Genomic DNA, 22,968 nt, shown 5'->3' with positions numbered 1-22,968 from the left:
AAGGCTCAGCTAGGAATTTGTCTAGGGGAGCACAAAGCAAAATTATCCAACTCTCGAAAACTACAGCTGTTTCCAATTAACCTCGAGCAATGGGAATTGGCAGATCCATCCTTTATAGGGCACTTGTCATATCGGCATCACCACAGCAATAATGCCTCCTTTAAGTGCCCTTGAGTTAAACACACGCTCTATTTTTCCATGCACAGATGTTTCGCTGTCCATGGTGCTAAACAGAGAGAGAGCAGCTGCTCCAAAGAACAAACAAACAAGTGGAAACCTGTCTCATTGTATGACACATTTTGTCAAACAACAGAGTGCAGTATCTCTGGAGTGTTCTTGAGCTGTACATTTGCTCTCTACTCGCTGAATCTACACACTTTTTATCTGAATGACGAAAATGTCAGCGGACGTGGTGTCAAAAGGGCGCTGCTATCCATGGTACTGAAAGGAAGACAGCAACAGGAAAACATGGAAACATGTTAATACTTATGAGTCATTTTCTAAGTAGGCCTATATTTAGCTACAAATAGCCTAATGTATGTTATTTTCAAGTATGCTGGCGATTCTAGAGCGAGTTTATCGAGACATTTAAGCACTTAAAGGACGTTTTCTTTGGTAGCCTACCTGTTACAGGCTTAAAGGTAGCAGACATTTCTATAGTACCCTTTTATATTTCACGACCATTGTTTTGATTTTACTTGCAATTCAGAGCAACAGAGAGACTGGTACGTGCTTGTTATAAGAGTTTAAGGCTCATTCAAACAAAATAATAAATAAAGAGAGGGCGCGTTTCACACGGTACCTGAATTGTCGCGGTTTCAAAACGAGACGAGGGTGCCGCCGCAGCTGTCGCCATGTTGACGATGTCTCCTCGTTATCTCCGGGACTCCGAAAAACGACACTTTCTGAATTTGCCACGGACGAAAGCTTGTCGAATCAGCCGCAGCCATGTTGACTCCCCCACCTCCTCTGAAGAAACGCCACCGGCATTATGGCGACACCCAAACAAGACAGAAATAACTAGAAAGGCGAAGACGCTGGGGAGAGCGCGGCCGAGGTTGACGCTTTCAATCGCTTCAGCCACCCGTCAAAATCCCCTGGAAACCAGTGCTGCCCAAACTAGGGTCCGGGGGCCACCTGGGGTCCGTGAACTGTGGTTGAAACGGCTCCAAGCGAACAAGCAGTTCTTTATTTCAACTAGCCTAATTTCATTATTCTCTGTTGATATTAAACTTTTACTCTCCAAACGTTCATATTCTCTACAACACGGTACACGAGTCAATGTGTCAAAGAACAAAGTGTAGGATATTCAGCTCAGCTTGCTGTTAAAGGTTTACAACAGCTCACCATGAATGGGGTCTGAATGAGTCTGGGCGTGTCCTTACCAGATGTGTCTATTGCTTGCAATCATTCCACCTACACAGAGAGCGACCAAAAATAGAAATAGACCCTTTTGTTTTCCCTGTCACTTCGGTCGGTGGCTTTTAAAGGCAATGACAGAAACCTCTTCACATGTTGCCCCCCCCCTACCCCCCTTTCCCAATGCATCTCTTATTATGCATATATGGGAGACATTTTCACACCAAAGGGGCCTGTTGCTGCAGGGGCTTTTCCTCCCAGTAAGTAGGGAGGTTGATAATGTTTTCGTAGCCTTTTTTTTTTTTTTGTCACGACGTGGAGGATATTTTCGACCATGTTATTTTTGTGATACTGAGAGATTAATTAGCCTCCACCTTGCTATAGCTGACTATGACACGCCAGGTCGTCACACCAGCAGGGACACAGTTGCTTCTTTTAAGTCAATATCATATTTCTTCGTGATTAAAAAATATTTCAGAAGGAGAGCGGCAAGAATTGTATGTTACACCGAACGTATAGATCTATCACCTGCACAATTAGCGGAAGAATACCTTAATAATTAAGAAAAAACATTCAAATATGAATAGACCTACGTGTTCCGTGTTTTCTGTAGGCACACTAAATAGCTACAGGGTAACCTCTATTGTGTCAGCCCAATTTTGAAGCTAACTTTTCCACAGCTGAAGTAACTTGCAGCGTCACAAAAGGCTGAGAACATTTCTATAAAGATCTACTCACCACCATTACGGTGCCCAGCAGGTGGGGACCCTGAAGGTAGACCCCATCTCCGAAAGAATAATCCTTTATTTAAGCGGATAGCCTGTCACTTTGAGATTTTAAAACCGCTTGTCTTCGTTTCTTGAATCCGAGGTTTGGTGGATTATCATTTAGTAAGCGCTCCTTTGATGTTTAGTCGCCCTTGCTCGTCGTGGAGAAATCAATCCGCGCTTCCGGTTGGTTGAGCACCACAGACTGGGGAATGAATGTCCTCAAAGCTGTGACTGTCGCAAGATGGCCTGAGTGTACACTTCTAGAAAATATCAAAGTCAGAGCAACGGCAACCTGTTGTTATGTGATGTCAGAAGTGACGAAAATAATGTCAAATGATCTATAATTATCTTAGTTGCTATTTGTGCTGCTTATAAATACGTTTTGGGGCTATGTCATTTTAATTTTGGCCAATGTGTGGTTCACATTTGTTTTGGTAGATGATTTCCCTTTACATAAAGGCATCACATAAATCAATGTTCTTGTCTAGTTTCCTGTGTCAGACCCAAAAGTTGCCTTATATCAACAGAACCTTATTTTACTTGCATATAGCCTAGCTGTTTTTTTTTTAGGTGAACAATATCAAAAGAAAGTTTATGATTGAAGCTATTTTTTATATAATCATTTGAAACACATTTTGCCAATTTAACGTCCTGCTGAATCATTTATAGAATAAATGCATTCTCCATTATCATTAATAAGAACAATAAAGTTAAAAGGCCTATCATTTTTTTTTTATTATTATTATTTTTAACATATTGCCAACTTGTTGTAGACCATGGTTGGTGTCAAAGGGTTAAAGACTGCAGTTACAGCTATTTTATCTTCAAAAGTGTAATTTATAGACTATTAACGATTTAGCTGAGAGTGGGGTGGAGACAGAGGTGTCAGGAAGGTGTCACGTTGTAACCACGTTGGGGTCGAGATATAAAACATCAGTCGCCTTTCATTTCTCTTGTGAATTTATGCCACCTGCTGGACAGTCTGCGTCATTACAGCCCAACTTGGTTATATAATAACTTCATTAAGAGACGAAGTTTGTTTTCCTCTGTAGTTGAGAGTAAAATGAATAGGATGAGACCTAAATGAATAGGACCGGTTTGACAAAGGTGGACAAACAATGATCTTAAATTAAAGTGCATTGTTGTGTGATTTCAATAGGTAGATTCTGTTTGGGAAATGAAAAAAGGGAAACTCCATCCCTGCAGGGTCAGTCAGCTGAGACAGACACACCCTTCAGCTCCATGTTGCATGACACTCTCACATGGTTGCATGTGGTTTCACTTCTCCATGTCAAGATAACTGACCAAAATAAAAAAGTTTGATATGATTGTAATACCCACTTCAATTTTCAAGCTCCATCATTTGTCCCTCACATTTGAAAGACTCCTAATTTAAACCTCAAACAATGTCAACTATCAAGCTGCTAAAAACCAGACAGGAGATCATAAAAATGTAAATACCGTCTTCTTAGCAGCCTCCTAACAGGTGATTAATCTAAGTGAATGGATGCAAGGTCTCAGTGGGTTATTTTGTCCCTAGCTTTGCCTTTCAATTCCCTCCTCTGAATGTCTGACATTCCTCACAGAGTCAACAGAGTCCAAAAAAGAAAAAGTGGACACACCCTTCAGCTGCATTTAGCATGTCCATCTGACACATGGGTGCACACTGTTTCACTTAATGTGAACACAAGTGACAACTCCTTTAGACACACTTTTACATGCAGGCTTGATTGAGATTGTTTTCATCCCATGAAATCAGAAAGTCTGATATCCTGAATGAGGGGGAATCGGGGCGCAGGGAAATTGTTTTTGGCATTACTGCAAGAACATGAAAGAGGCAGGTTGAAATTACGGCCTGTAGACACTACTCAGGGCTTAAAAACTGTAAAAATTTATGCAAATAACTATCATTTTCACCCTCAACTGCAACTGCCAAGCTTAAAAAATGCAAACAAAACGTCATTTGTCAGAATATATAAAGGTTTAAAGGGTTGATGCAACATTCTTTTAAAGCAATTTAACCATGAATAAAACTTTTAAAAGTGTCCTTAAGCAAATGAAGCCTTCAAACACACTTGTCTTGACAGTCAGTGTTCTTACAATCATGTATTCCCACTCATACCATGCTAAAAGGACAGCATGTGTGCACAGCTATCTTTACTCTGAGATAAAGACATCTGAGGCCATCTCTTTTTTTTCTTTACAAGCTGAAATCAAATGAAAATAAAAACATAGGGTAAGAGAGCTTCCTTGTGTACCCTGAGAGTTACCCTGGTGTGAACAATGTTTCCAAAGCTGAGCTCACAGTTGTCACTCTTGGCAGCTCGTTGAGACTTCGCTGTGGGTTTCATTAGAAGCAGAGTGCTAAACGTGGAAGCTCACATTCACACACAGGGATGTCAGAATGAGTCTGTAGCACGTAAATACTTACCTTTGTTGTTTTGTAAACCACTCTGATTCTAGCCCTGTTAGATAATACAGTAAATCTTAAAAACAAGGACATGTCAAATGAGTTTGTGTACTCATATGGAGAAACGAGAACTACATCTTTAAACGGTAAGACGGACAGAAAGAAAATAAAGCCTGTAAGTTTTACTCCTCACATTTTATGACACATAGCTGCTCTATGGTGGGAATCATGCTAACATGTGTGAGCTAACTCAGTCCGCCTTAAGTGGGTACACCAGATAGAAACAAACGGATGTGTTAACACTGTTTTTCTCTCTCTAAAGCTCTGCAGTGTGATTTCCAGGCCTGCTTCCATTTCACAACATGATGAAGAAAAAACAGACTGGATAGTGTGACTAACAGGCTTTCTGTTCATCCATTAGTCATCAAAAGAAGTTCATTAGCCGAGACAGTCACACAGTGATCTGTTTACTGCAGAGGCCCATTGAGAGTCCGCTGAAAGACTTCACAATGAGATTACAAGATTATAGTCCGCGGGGACATGTGTTCCCTGTGCTTAATTTGATTAAAACTCCCACATAACTGAACGCTAAGGCTCACCTTCTGTATGCAGATTAATCAAGAGCTTTGTATGATATAGCGCGTTATGTCTCATAGCTAGGACAAACATTTAAACACACCCAGGCTCAATATATTCATATTAAACATCTCCAAACTCCAAAAATGCTACTAGCATGGCTCGCAAAACCTTACCTTAAAATGAACAAGTTCTCCTTTAAACACTTATGTTAACAAGTCAGCCATAACATCCACCTTTTACCTCACAGCTCACAGAGCAAAAGACTGCACTGATGAGAGTCTCATTTTATTGGCCACCTAATTCTCTCACGACCCCTAAAATGAACATGGTGACCCTTTATGGGGTCCAGAACCCCAGATTCAGAACCACTGATAAAATTGAGATCAGAAGTGTGTTTGTTGTAAAAAAACACTCCCTTCACTTAACTTAATGACTCCTACTAAGTCAGTGAATTAGCACAGATACCTGAAGAGAGAAGCCCTGAGAGAACTGGTGTGACCTTGTGTTATTCAGCAGGGTTATACAAGGAGGCCTAATAATTAGTTATACTAAAGGGCCTAATAATTATAGATGTTTAAATTTGGACCCCTACCAAACTCCTCTAGAGAGGCTCAGTTATGTGGATTAAAGGCCTGGTATATTCTTTTAACAGTGGTGTGGCTAAGGAAGAACTGGTTCACTAAAAAGACACCATGCTGTGCATAAACCCCTCCTTCACCACCACCACTTCCCACAAAGCATACACGCTATTAACACATACACAAACACAGACATGCAAAGTGATGTCACATGACTGGGCAGGGCCTGTAGGTGTGGTAGGCTAGTCTGCTAAACAGGGATTACAGGGGAAGGAAGCCTTTTCTGCCTTCCTCAATTTCTCTCCTCCTACGACCTAATAACACAGAAGAGAGAGCTGAAAGAGAATGGCAAGAATCTGTGGACAGAGGTAAGTGTAAATGGCAATGGATGCAAGTATAATTTAAGTGTTTTTTGAATATGGGAGCATGCTGCGACATGGCCTTTTAAGAGCACTAATCCTTCTTACAGGAGAAACAGTGTAAGCTTATTTAGAACTCAGTATTAGTGCTTGAACAGCATGGCTGAACCTGTTTTCAGAGCCTTATGTAGTTTGCTATGTTGCATTATTCTTGAGGTTAACATATTTTGTCATTGCAATATGAATGGAAACTAGGCTATACACATTTTAGGCCTACAGTAGACTCAGCCTGGCAAAACATAGAACCTTTTTGCTCTTTCTATCAGCAAAACAATACACACAGCATGTATTAATATATGCTGCTGCACAAGAAATTGTCACTTAATTAGCTTAATTAATAAACGTTGAGACTTTAGAATTAGCAGGATTAAGAATACACATTGGTATACTGTGTGTGGGGAAAAAAGGGGGGTATAGATAAGTACATGCTTATGGGGAATCTTTTAGTTGTAGCTGAATACAAGCCTAAATGTGTCCTCTTATCACCATAAATTCAAACATTATTTTTTATGTAATTAGCTGGAATAAATTAACTATGTTTTACATTTTATATGCAAAAAAATAAAATAAAACAAACACGTCAAATTTTGTTTGTAGCCAACTGTACTCAGTAACCTCTATGACTGTGCACGCGCGCGTGTCTGTGTCCACGCGCTGACGGAAGGGAGCACGCACGTGTTGATGAACAGATACACACACAGCTGTTTTGTTGGCACGCTCCGGTGAACTCCTCGCTTAAAATACACCGAGCGAGGGCGTTGACTTTAATCAAACTGTTTAAAGAGGCTGTTCCTATGTGATGGAAAAGAACCACACGGGGTCAAAGGTTAAACTCCTGGAGGGAGGCGGAGAAGATCTTTAATTAAACCTACACAGCGTCGTCAACCACTGGAAGTTTCTGCTTCAAACTGAAGTTTCACCGACAGCTTGGATACTCTTTTGGGCTTTTATGTGGTTTTTTTAAGTTTTGTTTTTTATTTGGTCATGGTTCCTGTTTGAAGAAGAGTCTTTTCAGGTAACCACTGTTCAACGAATTTCAATTTGACATATTTATTGGCAACTTGTATACGTTGATTAATGCGTAAACTAGCCATTAAAATCGGTAAAGCTTACAGACTTATTTGTATCATTGCTATTAGAACAACTTGTGGCATTCAGTTATACAATAATGATATGAAATAAAGATGAATCTGTGTTTGTAAAAAAAAGAAAGAAAAAGGCTGCATAATAGCAAAGTTTATTGTAGATTAATTAGCTAAAACAATTCTTTGATTACTCAGCCAAATATTGAATAATTAAACTATAAATAAATAAACTTTTTTGGAACAAAACAATCGTTTTTTCTCCATCTTCCACGTTAGTAACCTGAAATGTGAAACAATTAGATTCCAGTTAAATTATTTGGGCTAATTTTTGTATATTTTATCAACCAAGCTATTAATCCTGGTGTAGTCCTGTAAGTTTGAGTCCTTCAAATCTTCTTGACATTTGGAGCAGCCTTAAGACATTTCACACTGACAAGAGGGAAATCTTTTCCCTGACTCTATTTCTGCTCCTGCCTCAGCAACCTGAACTCTCTTTGACATCATCTGGAGGGCATGGGGTTATGCAAATAATCATACTTCCTCAATGAAATGTTTTTTTTTTTAAGGGGGTTTACCTGACGTCAGGAGCAGCATCAGATCTGGAGAGGCTTCTTCATTAGCTTGAAGTCCCCGTGAGATGGATGAGCAGGTGAACCCGTTGGACAGAGACCACTCTCTGTCTGTGGTTCTGCCGTGCGGACTGGAGAAGCATGCCACAGTGCATGGAAGGTGGGCCATAGAGCTGTGTTTCCCTAGGCTTGTATGTATATTAAGCAAGTTTCAGAGCAAAGTATACATTATTATACTCATGGTACAGCGAGGTATTGCACAATTTTGCTTGGCAATATACCAATTTTTTTGAGGTTGATATTGAAGTTATAGATCATACTTTTTGGTACTCAGCGTATTGCAAATAGTTGTAATAATATCATATCCCAACTAAGGAGTCATGATACCAACGTTTCCAGCCTTGTCCCACCCCTAGGCCGTAGTCAACATGAATTTCAATTGAAAGCTAGGGGCTCATTTTTCTCTCCTTGGTGTTGTCATAGTTCCAGGCTAGTGGAGACTGAATTATGGGTAATGTAGGATGCAGTGTTTTGGTCCTTTACTCATACTAGGAGCATAATCTGGACTGTGCTGCCCCACAGTGCATTGACATAAACTGTTTTTTTTTTCCTCTCAAAGTGCGTCTATCCTTAAAGCATGTGCTGAGAGATATTTTCTGCTAATTATAGGTCTTTTTTCTGAATAAAAAGTTGTAGTTTTATAGTGCACTTGCATAATAAGAACCCTTGGGACTTTACAAGATACTGAGATACGGGTCATTAGTGGTCATCTGTTTCCTCCTCTTCATAGCAAACCGGTGATGGACCTATTGGTGACCCTCTGTGCGAGTTACCACCTGAATCCGTCTGACTACACCGTCGAGTTTCTCTCGCCCAACAAGAACAACATCCGCTTCAAACCAAACTCTCCCATCGGCTCACTGGAAGCCGAGACGATCGTGCTGAAGCCTAAAGGCATAGAGGAAAAGATCAGGAGGCCGTACATGCCCGAGGTAGGGAGAAAAACTTGACTGCACTATTACCTGTTGGATAATTATACATTACAATAACTAACATTAAAAGGACATTCATGTTTCTCTTTGCAGCCGTCTGTGCGTCTGTTGATCAACTACAATAAGTCCCATAAGGCCGTGGTGCGTGTGAATCCCAAAGTGCCCCTTGAGTTGCTGTTGCCAGTGGTGTGTGACAAGTGCGAGTTTAAGGTAGAAACAACCGTGTTACTGAGAAACTCGCAGTCCAAAGAGCCACTGGATTTGACCAAGAGTTTAGACGGCCACAGTCTGAGGGAGGTTTTCGCCAAAGACACCGCTGTTGAGCATCAACATCGATCCAAGACGCCTGAAACAGGTATGTTCACCTACTCTACACTGTATGTTTAGATTTTTTTTTTTTGCTTGCGATAAGGCTCTAACACGGTCACCCTGAAAGCAGCAACATCCAGTAATGAAAAATTAAGTCCTGCAAGAAACGTAACACCGATCTTCTTCCTCTTCTTATTTGTTCTTGTAAGCGTGTTGTCCTTATGCGAATGTCAAAATACAAATTGCATCAAGCTCTCAGGGCGACCATACTTTCAGATAAGAAATATTTATACTGTACTATATAGGAGTTTTTGAGTTGAGCATGCCTGAGATGGTGATACAGGATAGCATAGGAAAAGGGTAAACCACGGCTAATGGTAATATTTGTTAGCAGATGTTAAGAAGGCTAGCGTTAGCTGTTGTGACTTAACATTAGTTCTAAATTTTGTTGTTTTTTTCCCCCTGAAATATGCCCTAACCCCCCCTTGATATTCATTATCCTATGTCTGTTAAGGAGCTGTGAAACATTTTTTCTTTCACTATGATTATACGAATGACAAAGCTAGAAAAGCCAGCGTCATAAGAGCGACGGTTAAAGAGAATTTGAGCTTGTTGGACTGAGCCCGTGTAAAGTAGGATGGAGGCCTTCGTGGATCAGTGCAATGCAAAACAAAATAAAGAAGTCTTTGCTTGAACCTGAACAAAATAGACAGAACTAAAATCTTCTCTGCTCATGTTGTTCAATCAATCTTTATTTGTGTAGCGCCAATTCATAACATATCTCAAGACACTTTACAAAAAGCAGCTGCTGCAGGTGCTTTAAAAAACAGAGCCAATCTAAAAGAACACCTTGAAGACATTATGTTCCTACATTATACCTGCTCCTTTATATTTGTGTTCCCACTGTGCAGGCTGACCTGATAATTGTTCTGTTTTCTGTCTGAAACAGCTGTCACGCCAGCAGAGGTCATCACACCACCTCCGCTACAAGGTAACAAGTAAACACGTTAATGCAAAGTGTCAGCTCTGACCTTTGTTATGTGTCAGATCATTTAATAATCAAGATGTTTGTTTTTTTTATTGTGTAGACCTTCCAAAGACGGAGAAGAAGCAGAAGGAGAATAACGGCTTTCTCAGTTTATTCAGAATGAGGAAGAAAAAGCCTCAAACGGTACAGTGATTAATCAGCACATGATGTGAGTAACCGTTCTGTTCATGTGACTTTTCTTTAACCAAAATGTGCGTTTCCCTCGCCGTAGGAAGGGACAGGGAGTGCCCCAGCTTCTCCTGGTCTCAAGGTGGGAGTCAGCGGAAATGTGCAGAGTGTTTCTTCTTCTTCTTTTAACACGCTGACGACAGACATGCCCAAGAAGAGACGAGCCCCCCAGCCACCCGTCGGTGCATCACAGAGCATCCCCAACAACCTCGCCACCTGTCATCTCAGAGGAGCACAGGTGGGCCGGTGGGGAAAATACCTCTTCTTCTTCTCCTTTGTCTTCCTTTACTTAGACTGCTTCTTTTACTTCTCCTTTTTATACTTCTTTTTCTTTTTCTTCTTCCACCTCTTCCTGTTTCTTCTTCCTCATTTCTATTTATTACACTTGCATCTTTCCTATTTTTTCTTTCTTCTATTCTTTCCTTCTGCTTTCTTCTTTTTAGTAATTTGGCCGTCTTCCAGCCGTATTATTTCCTGTATTTTCTTCTTGCTGCTTTTTATTCTGTCTCTCCTGCTCTCCTTATCTTTGTATCTCCTTCTTCATGTTCCTCTTTATCTTTTTTCTTTTTATATTTCCTCCTCTATGCTTTTTTTTTTTATCTTTCCTTCATTGTTGTCTTGTTTCCTCCTTCCTAGATTTGTCTTCCTACATAAACATATATGAATACCACCATGTGATTGAAAAGTTACACTGAGTTTAAGTTGAGGAATTGTTGACTCTGTCTCTCTGTGTCTTTTAAATATTAAAGAATAAGAGCCCTGATAAATGAAATGAGTGAGGGCAAACATCTCCCAGTAATGTCATTATCTTGTATCTCTGCAGAGGTCTGCAGAGTCCACATTAAGGAGCACCAAGAGGAGGGCCCCTCCCCCTCCCTGTACCAACAACCACCAGGAGCTACAGGCACACACCGAGGTTAAAGGTAAAAACGTCACCATGATTGATAACCTTTAAACTTAGTGAAGCGAGACTCGATTCTGTGCCAGACATTTGAATAATGATGATAAAGATCATGTCCTCTGAGATGAAAAAAAAGGGCATTTCTTCCTTCCTAGTGTGCAAAATAGAGTCTGAGCCTGTTGCTTTTTCTGTTGCCATCTAGTGGTGGTTATTGATACAGCATTAATAAAACAGCAGGAACAAATGAAATGCGCTTGTACAAAATCCCAATTGACCTTTTACAGTATTTCAGTAGAAATCAAAAAGAGTTTAACGTGGGGTGAATTCTTGTGTCTGCCAAATCCTCACGGCTTCAGTCTGAGCCGCGCGAGGTCAAGAGAGATTGAAGTTAAATCAAGATTAAAATGTCACAGCGAATACCATCAAATGGGCGATTGAGCAGTTAAATCCAGCAGGAAAAAAACCAGCTTTTATCAGTCGGAGCAATTTAACCCTGTTCAGGGCAATTAAAGTGACCCGGAGGGCCTCGTTCATGGAACATATTGGCTTCAGTCTGCTCAGGAGATAAATCCCTCTATTGTCCCAGCTTTCATCCTTTGTATTAGTCGGTCTGATTTGCTTTCACCACATGGTGCACGGCTCTGCTTTCATAGACTTGAACAGACAATGACCGTTCTGTGAAGAGACAAAGGTTATTACTGCGACTCTAACTTGAGAGGAGGACAGGGAAGGCATAGAAGAGATGTTCTAATTCTCTTATTAAAGTTCACTCCATTGCTTTCTTTAGCTGTGATGATGCAAAAAATCTGCTGAGTCTGTATCAGTCCTAGGCTTGGAAAACAACCCCCTCCATTCCTCAGTATCCTGTACTCCCACTCGACATAATCAACAAAGTTCCAAACTAGCTTTAAGACTGACCTGTCACCTTTTAAAGCCCCGTTCACACATGCACCCCTGAAAATGTGTTCAAGAAAGCCTGCCTCTGAAATATTCATGCGTTGCTCTTTCACACATACTGTATCCCTCATGGTGGGAGATGTTCCCAGTTGGACTGGTGGGGACTGGAAAAGAACATACTGGTTGAGCAGGAGAGTATAAAGCAGCCTAGTTAGGTGCACAACGATCACACCATGATATAAACACCATCACAGCCACGCGGGACTTTTCCTGAACATTACCTGCTGCGTGCAGTGCATGTGTGATCGGGGCTGAAAGGTGTTGTGTTTTTGCGACCTGTAGACTGAAAACGGCTGCTTTTGTTTTCTCCTCCCTGCTTACAGACTCTGTGTTACCTGAAGGGGGTGATTGATTGAAGGGCTGCTGCTGCTGCTGCTGTCTCTTTCCTCTCCTCCTTAATCGACCCCTCTTCCTCCTCTCCGTCCTCCTCCTGTGTTGGCCTCTTCTTCCTCCTATCCCGTCTTAGTGGCTTTTTATGGAAATGTGTGTCCCTGTCGCCTGCTGCACTTAAACACTATTTATTTATCTTGTTGTTTTTGTTGTTTGCTTATATTGTTGTTCTGTCCTATATTCTGCTGTAACTTTCTTATTTTGTCTCAAGTTTTTATCTTTTTTTATGTGTGTTTCCTTTGAAATCATGAGGCTTTGTAAACTTTTTGTCGTGCCTTTCCAAACCAAATCGAAAGTAACGTGTAAAGTAATGAAAAGTAACTGATGCTGTCAGATGTTTGACGAGGTTCAAGCGCTCTTTTTAAAACTTCAATATTTGTCTTCTCTGTGTTATTGTTTGTTTCGATACCTGCTTCATTGTTCTGCCTCTTTTATATTCATGTTTTTCCTTTTTTTTTTTGTTTGATTTGGGGTCTCTGATCTTTCTTTTCTTTATTTCTGCTTAAACAAATCTGTACAAGTTTTTATTTTATTAATCAGCATTTTTCTTATTCAAATAAAAAAAAGTGAACAAATATTTAAAATGTATGTTTCTAAGCTTTTTGGATATGTTTGGGATCAATGTTGAAATTCTGAAAAAACCTCTCCGATCAGTTTCCTTGCCACTAAATCTTTCCTGTTTCTCCAGGGACTCTTGACTCCCTGCGTCCTTTGGCTGAGCTGGGAGAAAGTGACGAGTCAGACTCTATAACCCTCTCATATTCCTCATCTTCATCACCCCTACCATCACACTCACGCTCATCCTCATCCTTCTCACGACCGTCGCTGCCTCATCTCCAAGACGTGGGCGAGCATCTGCCTTCATTTCGAGGGAAAGACCTATCAGAAGCCCGCTGTGCTCTGGCCAAAGTGTTGACGTCCTCTATCAGCAAAGGAGCGCTGATGAAACGTTTCAGTAGTTCTAGCACGTTACCAAATTCAAACAGTAGCTCCTCCTTTATTACAATGACTCACAGACGCTCAGAAAACGGTCTTGACCGCGTAGAACTGGAACCTGATTTAACGTCCGACCTCACCGCTGAGTCTGAGTGGGAGGATCCAATTGAGAGGAGGATGCTGACCACGTTTAAAGTGGTTCCATCCAGGAAGCAGAGGTTGACAAATGGAGAAATCATCCTGAAAGTTCCAGAGCAGATAACGTTAGAAGAAATCCAAAAGAGTGAAGCGTCTCAAGAGGTCATCAAGGATCCAACTGAGAAAGAGGAGGATCCAAGATATTTGGACGAATCACAGGCCGAAACATCTTCGTCAAGTCCAGAACGTTCTTCTCACTCTCTTCCAAATCCACTTGATTTTGACAAATATCTGGATTGTCAAATCTCAACGCCATCTGAGGTTGGAGAGACCTTTGAAAGGAAGGCAGAAGAAGAACCTGAAGCGACGTCTGAGGTGCAAGAAGAAGCAGAAGAATTTCCCAGTGAAGCTCAGATTCACCCTGAGGATGAGGGGGGACTACTTCTAAGCCCCAGTACAGAGTCTGTGAGATCAGACTCAGACCATGGTGGTTCAAACACCAATGAGGAGGAAGTAGAGGAGGAAGTAGAGGAGGAAGCAGAGGAGGAAGCAGAGGAGGAAGCAGAGGAGGAAGCAGAGGAGGACTGTTTCCCTTCTCCTCCTCCACCTGTTTTCTTTAATGAAGACATAGAAGTGGACAAAAAAGAAGCTACAAATTCCTCTTCACCATCAAATCTGACCTCTAACGGGCAAATGAATACACCCAGTGAGGAGCATCAGAGTGTGCCCACTTCATCCTCGGCTTACATGTCTGCAGCTGCACAGAGACCCGATGACGAGACCAGCGCAGCCCCGTCCAGGTTTGCGCAGGCGGTGGCGTTGGCGGTGCAGAGGTCCCACACCCAGAGCCACGGGAAGAGTTTCGGCCCTCAGGCTCCCAGTGGTCCAAACAGCACACTTCCCTCATCGCCCAGGTCCATATACCAGTACGGTGAGTAACACTGACCAACAATTTCAATTTGGACCCCCTCGAAAAACGAGATGGTTCATCTCAAGGGGCAATCCATCAAATAAACAGAATTTCTCACAATACACACTGATCAGCTGTAACAGCCCACAGAGTAATTACTGACATTAAAGCATAACCACAGAGCAGCATCATATGCATCCTGTGCTCTATTTCAGTAGAAAACTTGGAGACAAAATTTCACAAAATAACAGAGAAATCATCATGATAAGTAGAAAAACTTAAATTTGTCTGTGAAGCTGAAAAATAGGTTCTTTATCCACCTGATCATTTTGAAAATGCTTCTTCTTGGTGAAAATGTTGTCAACGTATACATAGAGTTATAAAGAGTACTACTGCTCTACATGAAGATAAATAATCATTATGCAGACTTGAAAATGAGATTTCTAAATATATCAAGTCATTGATTTGCCGTTGTACTGTATATCCAAAGGACACATCTCGGTTCTTTGTTTCTATGGAAACTTTTTAATACACGATTATTGAATGTTACACAGAAGTTGAAATAGTCAAAGCAGACTAAAGCAGTATGTCCAGGCTTTCTTAACATTGAAACTATCTGACATGGAGACACTGAATGCGTGATAAATATATTTCTAAATGTCTGTCTGTCAAAGAATTTCTGTTCATGAATTCCTGCTATAGAGGAAAGATTGGATGTAAACATACTTGTTTGTTTCCTCCGCTCTGCTGCAGGTGCCTGACCGGCTTCCTCCCACGTCTCTGAATGGAAGTTTTTGTTTTAGGGTGAGGGTGAAGGTTCAAAGTGGATTAAGGACACCAGACTCTGCATGTGACCTCCAGGTAGCTCAAATCAAAAGGTCAGCTGAAGAATTCCCCCCAAAAAGACGTGCGTCAATTCTGACAAGAAGCAACTCATTTGCTTGCTGTTTTTATTTCTTCTCTCGTTTTTATTTCTCAAGACACAGCGATGTCTCTTTTTACGTTTGACTCGATGTTCACGGGTTGAACATAAATATTTCTGTTTGTCAAAGACGCCAAATGTACAGGACATGAATTGTTGAACTGACAATGTCCTGTTTTTTCTTTACTTCCTTTTGACTTTTCATTCAAGATGTGCCAAGGCGGACATAACGCTGACGTGAGAACTTATTTTTTTGTAACTTTGCGTGAAACAAAAGACACTGGAATAATACGTCTCTATATTTGTGCCAGGATTTATTTTTTTATTCTGTAAGATGTGAAGAATGCTGTAAAACTCATGAACTCTGTTTCAGATTGTAATGCTTTATCGCCACCAGGTGGCAGTAGAGTATTGTTTCTAAATGAAAACACTTGTAATATCCATCTGTTAGGTGTTTTCCTCTATATGAGTTGTGCTGGATTTATCACAAGTGTCACATTTAATAGAAATGTAAATATGATTTTCTGTTTACTCAGGAATCATAAATTAACTTGCATGAAAAATGATTCTAATTCATCGTGCTTAAATGTCTACACAAAGGTCATCCTCTGTCCATAGCTCAACATCTTTTTAAAATAACAAAAATACATTATTGCAGACATGCGAATGTCCTGAATTTAAAGCAACAAAATAAATAAAAAACATCCTTGTCGGAAGCATCAGTTTTATGCCAAGCATCTCGACACCTTCCTGAATAAACTCAGTCCACTTTGCTCACATGCACACACTCTTATGTCTTTAACGGACCCATACCTCGGGGCAATACTGCATAGCTATACTTGGGTGCCAAAAGAATCCGCACTACTATATGTATTGATCCAGCCCTGGCCTTGGAGGAACAGCAAGGAGCTAGAGACCTAGCCAGAACCGCCTGTGGCTAAAGCTCCACGTTTGCCAGGCCTGGACTGAGTGGGCTCGCTTTAAGACTTTCTTTCTCTCTCTCTTTCTCTCTCTTGCTCCACCTGAAGAGAGAGAGAGAGAGAGAGAGGGGAGGACGGGTTGCTGGTGGATGATGGGAGGTGACCGTTGACCCTGTCGTGTTTCCGCGGCGCTCCCCCCAGAGGGGGCGCCCGGCCCTCAAGGGCACAGCCGTGTCACACTGCCGTTGTCATGGAGAATGCCATTACCGCCCCTAAGGGAGAGAGCCACGTCTAACGTTTAAAAAAAAGAAAGAAAAAAAAGTCTGTGGAATAAGAAACATGCAGGAGATGAGCTCTTCTCCTGCCCAAAGCAATGATATCCAACGTTAGTGACAACTCTGGCATTATCCGTTTTTAGCGATGAAAGGTTGAATTTCAACCTGAGCGGCGATGTTCCTGATTATGCTGACAAAAGAACGCCAGATCCATAATCCGGTGTAACATGAAATGCTAGTCTGTCATGTACATTTATAATCCAGAGGCTATCAGCACGGGTGAACCTTTGAACAAAAACAGACGTTTACACAAAGACGTTTGGATGATTACCGTCTCAGGAGACGAGCTGAACGAGCACGGTGTTTTTAAATCCTGGAGGACACTTCAGTCACATGAACTCATCCCGGGTTAAAAACAAACTAATGACTGCAAACATACACACCTGAACACAGGGAGGGTCTGGTCACAGCTATTTTCCAAGCTTATGTCACGCGTAAACTCATGAACAGAAATGAACGAGCAGGAGAGACAAAGAAACAGAGATTTGTTTTGGGCTCAAATTGTGTTGCATACTTTTAATAAACATGTGCAGGTGATGAAATACGATCTGAGACAGCCAGGTAAAATGTGTTTAGTGTTTTTAAATCCACAGACCTTAATCCTACCACTGCTACAATTTAAAAAAAATATACCCACCAACAAGAGGCGGCCCCTCTTATGACTCAGAATAAAACTAATAACATAATAAAGAAATTATTAACATATTAAAAAATTAAACACAGCATTAGACATTAGCTCCACTCTGTTCACTCTACAGAGTATATACACATTATATATATATATATATATATATATATTATAATGTCTGTGGAAAGATTTCAATAGCTAACAGGATATTTGACTGGAAAAAAATTTGTGTTAGGATATTTTTCTTTCCAGTTTAATAGAAAGTCTGTTTGGGAATGAAAGCTAGTGAGGAGCTAAAGAATCAACATTTAAAAGACATGGATATAAGCAATGCCACACAGTGAAGCATTTCAAATATAGACATTCAAAAGTTCAAAATGATTTAACAATAGTTTCAAAATGACAATTTTCTTAGTTATTAATTTGCCTTCATCTAATCCACAAAATTTTTTACAGACCCAACACTACCAGTCACTAATTAACATGAAAACAAAGAGCGTGGGCGGCTGATCTAAAAAGTCTTAAAATAAGTGTTTTTATATTTATTCAAATTGTTTCACTTGAACTCACAAAAATGTATGTATGATTTATTTCATGTTTATTTATTTTGGGAAAAGTACCGAGCAAGTCAACCACCACCACTCCCTAACAGAATTTAATGGCCGTCCCTAGACGGGCCTTTAAAATCCATCAAACCGAACAACAGATGCATAAGACAGGACCAAACAAGCACAACAATAAACAGACAGAAGAGCACAGGATGCACACGATCATACGATAAAAACAAAGTCAAACAGGAAGAGATCATACATGTCCTCTGTAGGAGCGGTTTAAATAAAGTCTAGAGTTTACTGAAAAGAAATGGCCGTCTTCATAATCTCCATCATGTCAAACTCATGGAAGTTGAAATTGAATATGTTTCTTTGAATTACACACAAAGTCATAGACCATCCCTCTTTTCAAACAAAATTCTGCTCAATTTTTTTAAAATTCTGCTCATTTTGTAAAACACAGAATCTTATTTCTTTGCCCACAAACTAAAACCTACTGCAAGTACACATACCAAAAACACACACACACACACACACACACACACACACACACACACACACACACACACACACACACACACACACACACACACACACACACACACATCGGCTTAAATCAATAGCCAAATAAGGCCCACACAAAAAGCGGTAATGCACATTTCTCATTTATTTATTCCTTTATCTCTTCATTCATCTCTATTTAGTTCTCCATCAGATTCATCCACCCGCTGGTTTGAAGATGCCCACGAGCTGCAAGAAGTCGGAATCTGATTATAAAACAGTGAGTAGGCCCGGGGCGTGCTTCACTGGATCCACCGTGTCTACATGTGCGTCCGGGGCGCACATGTGCATTGTAGACTACTAATATATGTGTGTTTACATGGCACCTCCATGCTTGGGTAGAAATAATCAATAGATGAATCACCCAAAGCGGTGTAGCTCTCTCCGGGCGGTGTGGTGCAGCTTAATGCTATTCTTTCCATTCACCTTGGGAACGGCATCCATCAGGCCTCCCCCCAAAGTGAGGTACGCTTGCCTAAAACACCACCAGCGCTCGAGGGCTCCGCTTGGAAAGGGATGCAGGGAGAGCACAGTTGACCCCTTGGCCTCCTCCATGTTTGCGCTCGCTTCCCTCCTCTTTGGCGGAGCGGCAAATCACAGAGTTCCTGCCTCATTGGCGTTGTCAGACGCTTACAGTAGTGTTTATCTGCATTGTGCTGGTGGTTAACTGGTTCAAATGTTATGGAAATGATATTTTACCTCTTCTTTGATCCTGTAAACGCCCAAACACGCAGGCCTTTTTTTTCCCCCCAGTTGAGGGAAGACGGACTTAAAGAGGCGCTAAAAATACAAACACAAGGAAAAAAATAGACGTCCAAAAAGGAGCTGCATGCTCTTAAATTCCCTTAAATTTCTCTGGTCTAACTTTTCTGCTGCTGCTGCTTAAAGGACACAATGAAAGATTTGAAACCAACTCCTTATTCCTCATAATTTGCTATTAACTCAATCAATTCTTATTTATAAAGAAATCAAAAGAAAAGTGATCTTTTGACTCTCCTTGTAAAGATCAGGTCAGAACTGTACTCTGCTTCCTTCTTTAAAGTAGCCAAACAATAATCCTCCAAAGGTCAAGTCCTTGAACAACTTCCTTTTAGGCAGAAACCTCGAGCAGAACCAGACTCATAGGTGTACAAAAAAAATCTGCTGAGAAAGATGACAGATGAGCTCTCGCTCTCATTTGTCTTTATTCCTTTCTTATCGCAGAATCCTGAAATAGGGCGGAGGTGGGGTTGGGGAGCGGCTCTGCTTTGGGATGAATGCTCGACGTGTCAGATTCAGTGCTGTGACAAACTGACACAATCCCTGCAGTTAATTTGTCACCAGCGACTGCTCCTTCACAGACGCACCCTGACTCCATACAATGAAAGAAATGAACGCTATAATGCAAAAACAATGATCTAAGTGGAGTTTGACTAATCACTCAAACAATCACACCAGTGCGGCCGTCATCTCACTGACATCTCTCTGTGGAGCTCTTTGAGTGATAATAATGCAGTGCTGATTTACAACCAAGAGGGGGCACAGTAATCCCTGCTTCAGATCAGTGTCACTACAACCAGCCTGAGAAGTGCATCGACTTTGATGCTGATATTGAGATGTGAGCCCGTTTGTCGACAATTAAATAATCCAAACAGCTGGAATGAACTTGTTGTAGTTAAGGAGCTTTGTCGGGCTGCAGTGAACCTCGTAGTTTTGGTGTGATTTGTCAAACGCAGACCTCAAAGCTCCAGACTTAATGTCATTTAGAATAAAGCCGGGGATTCGAGCTGTAATTCCACTGTATCAATAAAATACTTCATACTTTAAGGCTTTAATGAGAGAGAACAAGAACAATAAGGAACACACGAGTAACAAGGATTTCAGAGGAAACAATAATAACCTAGAAAAGTAATTGTGAAAAAAGAGAGGACACAAAAGAAGCTTCTGAACATGTTATAATCTGGATACAAAGACAAACTAAGCACATGTGATCCTGTAATAAACTACTCGTGGTAACTGGGGGGGAGCGATACACTTCATGGGGTGGGAAGCTTTAAATTAAAATGGTAACTATTTACTTTTCATCCATTAATATTCTCTTTGATTTCACAGTAAGATCACACCAGTAATATTTCCCTTTGTCTGCTCTTTAACTTCAATTTTGTCGTCCTGCAAACACAATCCATTTCCATCTTTTTGTTGATTTTTTCCCCGGTGCTAATTGTATTTTTCTGCTGTATGAGAGGATTTATGGTATTAATATTCCCTCTGATAAAAGTACGATATCATGTCGGTACCTGAAACCTGCAGGTGAAGTACTTAGTATCAGCAGGAACTATTCACTGGTACCTGATTCATACAGCCTAATAGAACTCATACCAACTATGTTTCTCATCATCAGATAGTCGGCATATTATTTTTTTCAGTGCGATGTTTAATTTTCGTCATTAAGATTTTTTTTTAAAAGGGGGGAAATAAGTTAATAAATAAATAAGTTTCTAGAGACGTTTTTAAATTCCTTATTTTGTCCAATAAACAAACAGTCCAACACTAAAAGATTCTTCATTTACTGTCAAATTAAAACAAAGAGAAGCAGCAAATATTGACTTTGAAGAGGCTGGAAACAACAGGAAAAATGATTGAACCGATTAATCGATGGTTCAAATAATTGTTGATTAACTTTCTTTCGACTGATTAATCAGTTTTGATTTGATTAATCGCAGCTGTTCAACTCTTTACATTGTTAATCATAGGATGTTATATGAAGTGCTACATTTACAGGCTTATTCTCAGGCCTCTTGATGGAGCCGCAGCATTCCCTAAAATACAAATACTACTTATTTTTTTTCATTCTCCACTTTCTTTTTTGTCTGTCATCATTAATAATTCATCTCCTTTTCTTGGATGCTAAAACAACAACAAACAGAACAACAGCTCAGATAATGTATTCAGTCAAAAGCTCATTGTCTGGGGGAGGAGGAGAGGGGACAGCGAAAATGTGCACTGGAGTGAGACAAGAGAGCACCCCGACAGGGAGAGGCTCAATGTCACTCCGCAGCGTGGCGGGAAGGAAGAAAAACAAACGCCAGAGGGGGAAAAAAAGAAAAAAAAAAAGAGAGGAAGATACAGTTTGTAAGTCATAAAAGCCCAATTAGAGGCATTAGGGTCCTCAAATGGAGGATTACAATGAATAATTTGTGACTGCAATTTTTTCAGGCTGATTGTGCCATTAATGTGGGCGACAAAAAAAAAGATATATTCTTGTGGAAAAGCTTTCAATGTGGAAAAAAAACAACCAATAATTCAAGGTTACATGAATACGCTGCCAGATCTGCACCCGGGCCGTCCATTGACTCAGCTGCCTTACTTTAAATCTCTTCACTCCCGTCCCCCCCCCACCGCCCCCCTTCCGTCACCTCGTCATTTGGAGTGGCTCGACCTTGAATGTCTCCGGTGTGAACCAGTGGCCTCGGCTTTCACATTACGCCAGAATGGATCCTGACTCATTCAATTTAAACCCATCAAGAAAGCACAATACAAGGCAAATTAGCTGCCATTATTTAGACACTTTCATGCCCCCCAATTTGAGGTTATATGACAATTAGTTACATTTGTCTCCGCTGTCTCCGTGGTTGTCCTGTTCTTGGCAGCACACATGGCCCTCTTCAACAGGATTTTGATGTTTCTATCTTTCATTCTTATAGAGGAATTAGCTAATTAAACACTAATTACAACATGGATAATCCACTGTGATCCATTTTTTCTGTTTTTATTGAGGAATAAACTGCTGAACAGTTCACTCATTATCTTCCTGACAGCTCCTTCCCTTTAATCGAACCGCAGCTCTTTTTTTTAGAGGATTCAAACATTGACTAAATCCGTCCTTAAAGATGATCTTTATGCTGTTAAACTTGACAACATTAATATGTTCTCATGGGACTTTAAATCAGTTCCTCTTGTTGGTAAAAAAAAAAACTTGAGCACACCCTGATGATAACCTCCTCCTAAAACTGAACAAACCTGTATACAGGAAACCTCCTACATGAAAAAAATGATGAAGGGAAAGCCAACAATTAGACTTTTTCACTGAGTCCAGACTGGAAACATGTGGTACGATTAAGCTGCACTCCATTAATGTTGTCAGAGTAATAGCTGTAGGTAAAAATGATCAAAATCAATGCAAGGCTAAACCATTAATACCGCTGTTTTAATTCCATGTTTTGTATAAACCTTCACAAGGACTACCCACAATGCATTTGGCATGTCATGCTAGTAGTGGCTAATTTGGCCTGTAGATTCTGGCCTAAATCAAAGATGTTGTGCGGGCTATGTTGTGAGGTCTGGGAGGCTTCAATTCTTTTAAAAAATCCAAATACCGCAGTTTTAAAAAATGATAAACTAACCATTGAAATCATAATGGATGAAGTCTGAGTGACGTCATCGATCTTCCTATTGATGGCAGTCGCCATGTTGGAAATGTTGTCTCAACCTAACTTTCAGTCAACCTAACGACAGACTGCGAGCTGGAGCTTTCAGCCCCTTGAGACGAACTTG

The 22,968-nt window shown here is 40.6% G+C and overlaps 2 protein-coding genes across 4 annotated transcripts in view; one reads left to right on the top strand and one right to left on the bottom strand.

Moving 5' to 3' along the window:
- scn1lab (sodium channel, voltage-gated, type I like, alpha b) overlaps positions 1-2,296 on the bottom strand; it is a 33,022-nt gene extending 30,726 nt beyond the window's left edge. The window contains exon 1 of the mRNA XM_061032437.1: positions 2,098-2,296. The gene's annotated coding sequence lies outside the window, so the exon portion shown is untranslated. The remainder of the gene's footprint in view (positions 1-2,097) is intronic.
- A 3,615-nt stretch (positions 2,297-5,911) lies between these two features.
- On the top strand, positions 5,912-16,168 carry cobll1a (cordon-bleu WH2 repeat protein-like 1a). 3 transcript variants are annotated; one of them, XR_009667052.1, is made up of 11 exons: positions 5,912-6,064; positions 7,767-7,929; positions 8,560-8,761; positions 8,855-9,116; positions 10,020-10,061; positions 10,159-10,241; positions 10,330-10,524; positions 11,110-11,209; positions 13,223-14,539; positions 15,272-15,396; positions 15,651-16,168. XR_009667052.1 is itself a non-coding variant. In XM_061032796.1 (10 exons), the coding sequence occupies exons 2-10, from the start codon at positions 7,838-7,840 to the stop codon at positions 15,277-15,279; spliced, it is 2,301 nt and encodes a 766-aa protein (XP_060888779.1). In that variant the 5' UTR covers positions 5,912-6,064; positions 7,767-7,837; the 3' UTR covers positions 15,280-16,168. The 3 variants fall into 3 exon arrangements, 2 of the variants coding, with proteins under 2 accessions (XP_060888779.1, XP_060888780.1); XM_061032796.1 differs by having other exon boundaries at positions 15,272-16,168; XM_061032797.1 differs by lacking the exon at positions 5,912-6,064 and adding an exon at positions 6,788-7,130 and having other exon boundaries at positions 15,272-16,168.
- The last annotated feature ends 6,800 nt before the right edge of the window (positions 16,169-22,968 follow it).

The sequence above is a fragment of the Labrus mixtus genome, chromosome 24 (assembly GCF_963584025.1).
Source record: "Labrus mixtus chromosome 24, fLabMix1.1, whole genome shotgun sequence".
In the NCBI taxonomy this organism is placed as follows: Eukaryota; Metazoa; Chordata; class Actinopteri; order Labriformes; family Labridae; genus Labrus; species Labrus mixtus.
This window is presented reverse-complemented; position numbering and strand designations above follow the sequence as displayed.

What these genes read in the sequence shown, in the direction of transcription:
- cobll1a (XM_061032796.1), top strand. Translation starts at nt 7,838, where the DNA reads ATGGATGAGCAGGTGAACCCGTTGGACAGAGACCACTCTCTGTCTGTG. An exon ending in CACACCACCTCCGCTACAAG is followed by an intron (nt 10,062 to 10,158) that starts GTAACAAGTAAA and finishes TTTATTGTGTAG; the next exon opens with ACCTTCCAAAGACGGAGAAG. An exon ending in GGAAGAAAAAGCCTCAAACG is followed by an intron (nt 10,242 to 10,329) that starts GTACAGTGATTA and finishes CCCTCGCCGTAG; the next exon opens with GAAGGGACAGGGAGTGCCCC.